The sequence below is a fragment of the Mus pahari genome, chromosome 6 (assembly GCF_900095145.1).
Source record: "Mus pahari chromosome 6, PAHARI_EIJ_v1.1, whole genome shotgun sequence".
NCBI classification, from domain to species: Eukaryota; Metazoa; Chordata; class Mammalia; order Rodentia; family Muridae; genus Mus; species Mus pahari.
This window is the reverse complement of record NC_034595.1, coordinates 58,819,147-58,829,929: the sequence shown is the minus strand read 5'-3', so window position 1 is coordinate 58,829,929 and position 10,783 is coordinate 58,819,147. Positions and strand designations below refer to the sequence as shown.

The window sequence follows — 10,783 nt, the reverse complement described above, 5'->3', positions numbered from 1 at the left end:
GCAGAGCCCTCTTTCACTGGTCCCTGCAGCAGGCTGCCTTGTTTATTAGAACAGTGGGGCGGAGACTCCAAAGACTTGAATGAGCATCCCGGCTATGACTGTTCTTTCGGGGAGCGGTTTTAGCTCTCAGGCCCACAAAGTATAGGCAAAGACCCTACCAGGTGCCTTTGTGTGCTCATGTAGTAGAAATTGTCACAGCTAGGTCCTGGGCCATAAGAGCCGTAGTTGCTGACGGGCCTCTGCATGTGGTTGTCTCTGTTTTGATACACTTTCTCATCAACGACTGACTAGCCTGTCAGGGTAGAACGTGCCTGCCTGTGTCAGGTGTGATTTGAGTTCAACTCCTATCCTCAGCCCTCAGGGTCCGGCCTGGCTCTGCAGCCCTGCTGGTTCACACGTTGGTCTCTAGCTCACTGATCTCTATAGTGCAGTGGTCTAGGCTGGCAGCGGCTGGATCCTCATCCTGCTCTACCTGGACCGGAATGTGATGGGGGCACGTGGGGCCCAGGGTTAGCTCTGAGGCCTCGGCCACGCTCTTCACACAGCCGTTCTGCTGGGCAGCCACGATCTCCTGCAGTGTCACTGGCTTGGTCTCACAGGGTAGCAGTTTCTGGAGAGGAAACGGGGCCTCGTTAGCTCTAGGAGGGACTGGGGTAGGTAATGCTGTGTGGTCTCATGGGGCTGGGAGCCGCTGAAGGAGATGTTCCTATAAACACAGCTGGGTAGCCTTGGCAGGTTACAGAGCTCTTTAGGCGTCCATTCGCAGGCTGCCTTGTTTCCTGCTGCCTATTTTGGTAGATGAAGGCCTTGCCTCACAGAGTCCAGTCTGGAAAACAGTAGCTTCCCTGCCTGAACCCCAGCTTCCTTACAGCGAAGAGGGTATGGACGCCTACACATACAAGCAATCCTGAATACCAGACAGCTCCCTGCTGCCCCACAAACAGCTTGCCCTAGGGACTGGGTTTCTCAGAGGGAAGATGTTTTCTCACTGTTTCATTGGCTAGATCAGGGTGCTCTGCAGGCGGGTCCTCCACGAATAGGTGTTAAAGAAGCCAGTCACCTGCTGGGGTAAGGAGCCCAGAGCTGTGGAGGATGTGAGTTGAACATCTGGAGCTCTGTAGCCCCACCTGGCTCCATCCTCTACAGCCATGGTTCACAACCTTCCTAATGCTACAGTCCTCTAAACACAGTCCCTTATGTAGTGGTGACCCCAACCATAACATTTTCACTGCTATCTCATAACTGTAATTTTGCTACTGTTCTAAACGATGATGTAAATATATGACATGCAGGATACTTGATGTGTGACCCCTATGAAAGGGTTGTTAGACCTCAAAGGGGTCACCACTCACAGGTTGAGAAGCACTGTCTTAGAGGCTTCCTGGAAGGACACCACTCTCACCTCAGTGCCCATGTCCTGAGCAAAATCCTTCCGGCAGATGTGGGCCATGATCCCTGCCGCCAGTGCATCACCCAGCACGTTAATCATGGTTCGGAAGCGATCCCTGGCAAGCCAAGGTGGGCAGTGAGCTGCAGCAACTTCAGCGGGGAACTGGCAGAGCCACACCCAACTGGCAAGCATGAGGCCACTGCACAGAGGCACAGGCAGTGCCCGAGACTGCAGGCAGGGAGGCATCCGATGCACCCACAGTGGGGCTGAAGCAGCCAAGGAAGCCCCTTCACGCCCAGGCCCTGTGTTTAGAGGGGCCAGACTTGGGGTCACTATCTACAACTCCAAGAAGGCTCCGTCTTCACTTTTGAATTTTGGGACCACCAGTTGCACAACTGGTGTGGATTATTGGGGTACCCTAGCATACCATACTTAGCAATCCCCGACCCTGCTGCCTTCAGCAAAGGGTGGGGCTGGGTGGGGACCCAAACATAGAACTCACAGCGCCCAGTCTACAGCTATGATGAGGTTGATGTCGTCGGTCGGCAGTCCCACAGAGGTGAGCACAATGACCATGGTGACGAGCCCCGCCTGGGGGATGCCAGCCGCCCCAATGCTGGCTGCCGTGGCCGTGATGCTGCAGAGGGATAAGGATGTGGCAGGGATACCTACCACAGCCCTGGCTCCAAGGAGACCAGGATGCTAGAGGCTGGGGCCCGCCAAGGGTGTGGGCGCTCTGTTGTGATATCCCATCGGGGGGTTCTCAGAGAAGCAGGTCCCTGCTCATAGTCCTTTGTACCCATGGGTCCCCCATTCCCATCCATGAGAGAACTGGAAGAAGTTGGAAATTTGCCTCTGTGGGACAGAGACATTTGGAGATTCTGGTGGTCTTCCAGCACAAGCTCCCCTCTAGCCCCATTCTGGGCCTGTCCTTGCATGCAGGGACTGGCCTACAGGGACCTTAGGCTCTGTCCTGTGCTCGCCATCGGCCTCACTGGTCATCAGGCCTGGGTCTGACTCTGCTCACCCTGATCAGGCTTACCCTAGCCCCAGCATCTCCCCTGCCTGTGGCTGGCCTGTACCCATGTCCTTCCTGACCCAGGGGCCCTCTAGCATGTGGCATTAGGACACACCTGATAGTGATGATCTGGCCAAAGTCTAGCTCATAGTTGTTGACCTGGGCGATAAAGATGGCGGCCACGGCCTCGTAGAGCGCGGTGCCGTCCATGTTGATGGTGGCGCCCACGGGCAGCACAAAGCGAGCGATGCGGCGGTCGATGTGGTTGTTCTCCAGCAGGCACTTGAAGGTGATGGGCAGTGTGGCTGAGCTAGGGGCAGAGGGGCAGGTGTCTGCCCACCACCCTCCTCCAGGATGGTCTGGGCCTCGGAAGTGAGCCACTACAGGAGAGCCAGCTCACGGATGCCCTGACAGAAATGTGTGGCATACGTGTGGGTCAGCTTGGGCTGGTAGGAACGACCCCGGGAAGAGTCCCCAGGAAGGCAATGGGGACGAAAGCTTCAGTGACACAATGCTGCACTGTGGGCCTAGAGGATCTGCCGCGGTGATTCTTAGAGACTACGGCAGAGTGCCTGCACCTTGGTTTCCCATGGGACCCCAGCAAGCCCTGTAGCCTGGGCACCTTGGTTTCTGGTGCACATAACTCCCAGGTGACAGGGTGATTGCAAGATCAAGCCATGCTGTTCTCAGAGAAGAGAAGTACTCATGTTAAGTCTCTGGGAAGGGGCTTCTGCTGCAGGGCTGGGGGTACCTCTGACAGGGGTAAGGTACAGCACAGTCCCAGAGGCTGAGACCCAGACAAGAAAGGTGAGGGGTACAAGAAACACCAGACCTTTGACCCAGAAAGGTGGGCTCCAATGCCCACAATTCCTCCCACAGGGAGCTTGGACAGTTGCTCTCACAGGACAAGATGATCATGGGTGACGACTTCATCCCTTCCCTCCCTCCCTCTTCTAACTATCCCAGGCCCTCAGTTGTGGTGGGTAGGGTAGTCCCCAAGGCTGGGCATGGGACTCACTGGTTCTACTCGCTTTCTCACCCCAGAGCATTATCTCAGCCTCTGAAAGCAATCCAGTGCAGGCACAGATTATTCCAGTCCAGATATGGGGGGACTGAGCCCTGGGAAAGCTAAGGGACAGTCCGCCATCACACTGGAGTGCTTAACACAAACCAGGGCTGCAGCCTTGGCTGTCTAGAAAGGCTGCCAAGGTTGAGACAGGTCATCCAGCCTTGACACTCCATCTGGAGTAGACAGATAGAACCCCTCCCGTGTCACGGGATCTGCCCTGACAGGAACACATGGGGCTGTGAAAGCGATACACCCTCTCTGCCCGTGGAGTAAGGACAGGCCCCCAGGAAGACTGAGGAAGCTTTGGGACCGTGGGTAAAGGGAGGCCTTAAGAATGACTGAGGCAGGCAGAGCCTTGGGTATTACGCTCCCATATGGTTATATTACCTATATGGTCATATCACCTCCTCTGGGATCTGTCTGAGGAGCCACGTTAGCCACTCTCAGTGGTTCTGTGGCTGTAGGTGAATGACCGCTGGACAGATGGACAGAGTTCTGTCCTGCCAGCCCCAACCCTCTCAGCTCTTTATCTGGGGCTACCTGGAGGAGGTGGCCAACGCAATGAGCAGGGCCTGGAGGATGCCTCGGATGAAGACGATGGGGTTCTTCTTGGTGATGAGGAAGTACAGCAGTGGCAGGATGAGGAGACCGTGGACCACCAGCCCGCAAACCACGGTCACGGCGTAGAAGCCCAGCTTTTTCCCCACTGCCTTGGGGTCATCCATCTCCAGGATCTTGCCAGCAATCAGGAAGACAATGCCAAAGGGAAAGTACCTGGGGTGGCAGAGTGGCCTCGGGTTCAGTTCAGGGTCCCCTCCCACCCGCCACCGTGTGATCTCATCTCAAGCCCCTCATGGCTCATGAGGACCGGGTGAGACTAAGGTGCCCAGCTGAGAGCCAGGTCCCTCCGTTGCCCCGGCCCTAGATAGCCTGCCATGTCCTTGAAGAAGCCCCATTTTAGCTCAGCAAGGCCACACCTCCAAGGTGACCACGGCCAGTCCTCTGCACGCTCCTCTGACTATCAGGCACCGAAGGTCTGAACTCTGAACCAGGAGCGGTTACTGATTCTCACTTCCGCTGTGCGCTTTCCTCCAGAGCCGAGCTAAGCAGGCTCCTCAACACGGGGAAACCGAGGCCAAGACAGCAGAAGGCGAGGCTGGATTGGGCTGGGAGCCCCGTGCAGTCAGCTAGCCCTGGTGGCCCAGGTCCAGGTTGAGCCTCCTGTACAGTTTGTTGAGCTCCTAAGAACGCACTGAGGACGGTTCAGTGATGTGTCCAGGGCAGGAGGAGTGAGGGAAGGAGGGCTCTCCCTGGAGGAGACTTACCACCCCGCCACTGCCACGATCTTCATGACAGACTCATTAAGGCACTGACAGAAGCTGACCAGGGGCGTCCCGCTGTCACCCATGCGGCCCAGCATGATACCTGCGGGGTCACACAGAGAGATTCACAGGGGCACCAGGCCACCGGACACACACACTGATGGCAGAGCAGGGACTGATGGCCTCATGTGCCCTTGCTGACACCCCCACAGCCCCAAGACTCATCTCTGGTCATTCTTCACACAGCAATGGACATTTATCCCCTTGAGATAAAAATGCTCCTGAACACATTCTTATATCTGGGCTGCTTTGACAGAAAACATTTCCCTGCTTCAGCTGCACTTGCCTGACTCCACTAAACCACCCTGCTCTGCCCCTCCTCGTTGGGCCCCAGCTTCATGGACCTAAGGATTCTCGATGGCAGCTTCTCTGCTGCCTCAGTGCTTCCCCCAGTCTATCTGGGTGTTTGGATGTCAGTTCACTTGGCAAGGATGCATGGGGGAGACTGTTCCTTGGGGTCAGCGCTGGGATGGAAAGTACCACGGAGCCATTCTGGGGAGGGTGGCCGTGTGACTGCTGTCATTCTGGGAAGGGTGGCCGTGTAACTGCTGTCATTCTGGGGAAATCCACACTCTTGGGACTATCCTTCAAAGCTCTGCATGCCACTCAGCAGCTCAGTGGCCTGCTCCGCAAAGGAGAGACTCAGCCTGTGGGACTCCAGGGAAGGGCTCTGTCACCATAATCCACACAGAAGTCACCTTGTGGTATCAGGGTGAAGAAGGCCTACCTGTGTGAGCAGGAGAAGCCAGGTCTCAGGGTGACACTGGGCCAGGCCTGCCCATCTGGTCAGTGATATCCTGGCACATAGGAAGCCAGCTTGTGCCTTCCAGCTCTGCCTGCCTTCTGGCTCTCCCTACCCCTCCTCACCTTCACTTGAATGTCTCTAGGATGAGACTCAGATCTAGCGTACATAGGACACAGGTGTGACAACAAGGCACCCCACAGACAAGGTGACCTGAATGCCAGTCATGTCCTCTGACCAGGAAAAAGACCTGGGGATGGAGGATGGAAGAGCCCCCTTTAGAGCCACTGTGCATAATGACATGGATATGCCCAGATGGGGGCACTCTCAGGTGCACACAGGAGTGTGCATGCCAAGCACAAATGACTATGATACACAGCCAGTCACACTGCCCGGTGAACAAGCACAAATGCACAGCGAAACACAGTCACAGTGCGTGCCAGTGAACACCCGGCATCTCAAACATTTCTTACGCTCTGTGACCAGGTAGCCTTTATTTGTCACGTCCCTCAGGCTGTGGATGGAGGGAAAGAAAACCCAGGAGCCAGGTTGCCAGGTGCATGTCCAGTGTCCAGGGTCAGATTCAGGTCTTAGCCCTCTGTGTGTCTGGCATTTTAGCCAAGCCAATCAGAGCTTTGCTGCCCATCACTGCCTACATGTTCAGTCATCATCCAAGCATCTTTCTAACAGGTTTCTCTGAGCCCTGCCTTTGTTAGTCACCATGGAGGGCTCTGGCAAATGGACTATAAGCCAGACCACGTGATGCTGAGCCACCTAACTGAGGTTCAGTGCAACTCCACACAAACAGAGATGAGTGCAACAGAGTCAGATGTTCACAGTGGAGCATCTTGAGTAGAGAAGCCATGACCTGGGCCCCTGACTGAGCCTGGGGACAAGAAGACCTTGATGAGAATGGTAAGCTTATGGGGAGACCCCTGAGGTGACAGGGAGGAAGGACATGAGCTGAGGATAGTAGAAGCCTGGCCTCGGGACGGCAGGGCTACAGAGCAGCCTGGGCCACACCCTGAGGTCTGCAGCCTCTAAAGCCCCGTTTAGAGTCTGTCCACGGGTAACTGCAGAACAGGACCAGCTTCTTGACCCTTAGGACACACAAGAAAGGACAAGACAAGGTACAGGGAGCCTCCTCCAGGAAGCCAACGGGGGAGCCAAATGGATCCAGGGTGGTAGTAAACAGCAGAGAGCGAGCGAACGAGAGAGAGAGAGAGAGAGAGAGAGAGAGAGAGAGGAAGCAGGCTGGCAGGATCTGGGTAGGGGCAATGTTGCTGGGGCCAGCTGGAACGTGGCCCAGATGTCTCATGTACACAATAGGATGCTGAGCATGCTCTAAGAGAACAAAATGCTTCAGAAAAGCCAGGGGAGCAGGAGCCAGCCACGCCAGGGTTGGTGCTAAAGGGATCTCCAGGCCATCCAGGACTGCAGCTTTCCCAAGAGAGAAGGGGGCCCTGAGTATGGTTGTAATGCTGGTGGGCAGGAGATCGTGGAACTTAAAGCTATAGAGTTTAGGGGTCTCTTTAAGAACAAGAGTATAGGCAGAGGAAGCTTGCACTTATAGTCCCGCTTGGCAGAGGGGCGGAAGGGCCAGGAATTCAAAACCAGCCTCAGTGAGGTTTAAGCCAGCCCAGGCTGCATGAGACATTGCCTCAAAAAACAAAACAATGAAAAAAAAACCACCAAAACAAAACAAAACCCCCAACAAAACAACAAAAACCCAACCAAGCAAAGAACAAACAAACAAACAAATAAGGGACCCCAAGTCACACCCTTAGTGGCTTATGGCAAATCATTGTGGCTGGAAACCCATAAAATAGTTGCTAAGGGAAAGACCTGCTCAGGGAGGCCACTGTGAGCCTTAAGAAATGACACAGAAGCTCTGGAGAGAGAGAGGCAGCTCGGAAAAGCCTAGAACGTAGGATGAAAGACTTCACACACAGTGACAATCCTTCCCCATCACTCAGGACTTCAGCGAAGGCCCAATAGCAAGCTTCTGCAAGGGACTGAGGGCTGGACAGAGGTAGGAGGGGAGCCCCAGGGGTGGGAGTTCTCACAAAAGAAGGCCCTGGAGTGTCAGGAGGGCACTGCCGGAGCAGTGACAACACATACCCATCGTGGCCGAGAAGATGACAATGCCTAGCACGTTCATGCCGTCACTGGTACCAGGCTCTGACTTGTAGACAATCTCAGGCGGGGGCGTCAGATCCAAGGCAAAGTTCTGCACACGTGAGCCATTGTCTTCCTGGACCCCATAGATGACGATCCGCCGGGGAGGAGCCTCCTCCGCAGCTCCCCTGGGAGACTTGATAACTGGGGTGGTCTTGGTGCGGTACTATTGGGGAGCATGCCGGCCAGGAGGGAGTCAGTACCATGTTATTACAGGAAACATCGCGAAGGCACATTTGTATGCACTTATATTATACGGGTGTCAATGGACTATTGAGGGAGGGGCTCGGAAGCTGGGGTGTTGCCCACCACAAAGAGAAGGGGTCCTTCATGCTCACTGTCTGCAGCTCCCTCCAGCTCTCTGTCACCGCCACCCGATTCCCTTGCTCCACCCCAATCTGTCTCCTCCTCTACCAGAAGCCCTGTCACCGATCTTACCCCTTCCTCCAGGCCGGTACCCATGCACTGGACAGCCCAAAACCTTGCTGTCCCTTGGACAGATCCAGAACCTTCTCAGAGAAAGCTCCTAGACCCTGGGCCTGGTTGATGATGTCAGCCACCCATGGTCTTCCTCTGTCCACCAAGCCATTATTCCTCAAAAGCCCAAACAGGGGATAGCTGTCCCTTCAGACAGCACAGCACCAAGATGGTAGGGCTTCTTAGAGGAGGGGAACCTATTCAGGAAATACATGACCAACAGTTCCTGGCTTTGTGCCACTCACCTATAAAAGGGGACCACAATCGCATCTCCCTCACCGGATGAAATGGGTGCTCCCCACAGCCCTTGGCATGCGGAAAACCCCACGTGAGGCTTATTGCTGCCAACACCAGCTCATACAGAACCGACGGAATCAGGCACGTTTCTGCTCAAGGCCTTGGCGAGGAGAGTGCTTAGCCAAAAGGGGGATTTCGCTTGGGTCTCAAAAGATGAGTAGTCTGGCAAAAGGGAACTGTCTTAAAATAGACCAACACACTGTCTCTGAAACCGGCAATATTTCTCCAGCACTGGGGCGGATGGCACACTGCCCTGCCTAGCTTTTCAGCCCTGTACCCTGTGGCTGTGCTCACAGATGAGACTCGCTTCGGCTTCACAGATGCTTGTTTGGGGGTCTCTTTCCGGACCCACCCGATTTGCATCCTCGGTTCAACATTCAGCCGTGTGCCCAGGCAAGGAATTTAGGAAAACACTGGCTGTTTTGCATCAGGCCATGGGCACACAGGGTAGAGAATTGGAAATAAGCTGAAGTCTGGGCAAAATGACTGGGAGCAACCTGCATGGCACAGAGGGGGAGGGCAGTAAGGACGGGAGGGCCTGGCCTCCCCCTGAGCATTGTAACTTTAGAATTTGATACCTGGGGAGGTGTGTGGGTGTGTGTTTGTGTGTGTGCGCGTGCGGGTAAGAGTGTGACAGGGGAAGCAAGGCGAGCCACGTGCCCAAGGAGCCAGAGAAGCAATTCTGTCCACTTCTGCCGTTTCTAGATCCTGGACCGAGAGGTGATTTTTCTGCGTTAACTGAAAGCAGGGCTTGTATTTTCTTCTCTTTAAGTTTATTTTACTTTTTTACCCAGAGAGAGTCTCACATTGTCCAGGCTGCCCCCACATCCTGGGTTCTGGGATTACAGATATAGTATCAAACCTTGTTTATGCACGGCAAGGCACTATGCATGTTAGGCAAACACCCTTCCAACCGAGTCACCTTCTACAGGGCCTCCTTCATGTACTTTCATGTTTTCCTAATTTCCAGTGAAAGTTTTCCCAGTCAATGTTATTATTCTTCTTATGGCGGGGTTGTTCTTAGAGAAAGCAGGTTTAGAAGCCAGCCTGGCCCGAATTCACCCACGCTCTTGTCCTTGACTGCTAGGATAATCTTGAGCAATGGAACTACTTCTGAGCCTCCGTTTTCTCATCCAGGAAATGGCCTGTTCTTACCTTAGTGTGGACACTAATGATGATGGAAAGGTGAGTATGAACACCAGCGGTGTGAGCCAGGTGCTCAAGGCTTTCTTCTGCCCCACAAAGTTTCTTTATGAGCAAGGGGAACCCAGGACAGGGGTATGACAATGGGAGGTGCTAAGATATAGATCCTTCCCCCCTCCCCTGGCATCCCCCTGCAGGAGACTGGGAGCCTGCCTGCTGAGTCACAACCATGCTCAGATAGCCCCATCTTTCCTCCTCTCCTGCCCCTCCCCTCCACAGCCAGGCTCTGCTCACCTGTTTGAATGTGGCTTCTACCAGGTTGGCTGGGAACATGTTCCTGGGAAGAGAAGAGAGGCAGAAACTGAGGAGTTTCAGTGCCAGGAGAGGAGGCCTTTGGGGGTTGTGTGGGGTCATCAGAACGCACCTTTGGAAGTGGGTGGTGGAACGTTCCATGCCTAAGCCCTGCCTACTGTTCCCCCAGGCTGGCATGGCACACCCACTGCCCCTGACTGCTTAACTGCAGGTAAGCCAGCACTTTTTCCCTAGCCATGCATGCCTGATTCCTAGGCAGACCTGTGGCCTTTCTATATGTGGGCTACCTTGGCAAACCATAGATGTTTATCTTCCTAAAGATAAACATCTCCTAAAGGCAAGTCTCCATTTTCTCTATTCTTTTGTTTGGTTGGTTCTTGAGACAGGGTCTCACTCTGTAGACTTGGCTGCCCTGTATCTCACTAGACAGACCAGCCGGGCCTACCTGTCTTTGCCTCCCAAGTGCTGGTCCTAAAGATGTGTGTCACTGACAGGTGGTGGTGGTGGCGGCGGCGGCGGCGGCGGCGCATGCCTTTAATCCCAGCACTTAGAAGGTAGAGGCAGGAAACTCTCTGAGTTCAAGACCAGCCTGATCCAGGACAGCCAGAACTGCATAGAGACTCCCCACCCTATCTCAAAAAAAAGAAAGAAAGAAAGAAAGAAAGAAAGAAAGAAAGAAAGAGCAAAGAAAAAAAGAAAAGAGGAGGAGGAAGAGAAGAGGAGGAGGAGGAAGAGGAGGAGGAAGAGGAGGAGGAGGAGGAGAAAGAGGAGGAGG

At 54.5% G+C, this 10,783-nt stretch overlaps 1 protein-coding gene across 1 annotated transcript in view; it reads right to left on the bottom strand.

Annotated features, from left to right (window-relative positions):
* Window positions 1-326: 326 nt before the first annotated feature.
* The window catches only part of Slc1a7 (solute carrier family 1 member 7), a 43,960-nt gene continuing 33,503 nt past the window's right edge, over window positions 327-10,783 (bottom strand). Inside the window, exons 4-11 of the mRNA XM_021200270.1 lie at window positions 9,991-10,033; window positions 7,723-7,945; window positions 4,803-4,902; window positions 4,018-4,251; window positions 2,524-2,718; window positions 1,893-2,027; window positions 1,403-1,505; window positions 327-610 (exon numbers count right to left, since the gene is read on the bottom strand). Of these exons, the coding sequence (XP_021055929.1) occupies window positions 392-610; window positions 1,403-1,505; window positions 1,893-2,027; window positions 2,524-2,718; window positions 4,018-4,251; window positions 4,803-4,902; window positions 7,723-7,945; window positions 9,991-10,033 (1,252 nt within the window). The 3' untranslated portion in view covers window positions 327-391. The remainder of the gene's footprint in view (window positions 611-1,402; window positions 1,506-1,892; window positions 2,028-2,523; window positions 2,719-4,017; window positions 4,252-4,802; window positions 4,903-7,722; window positions 7,946-9,990; window positions 10,034-10,783) is intronic.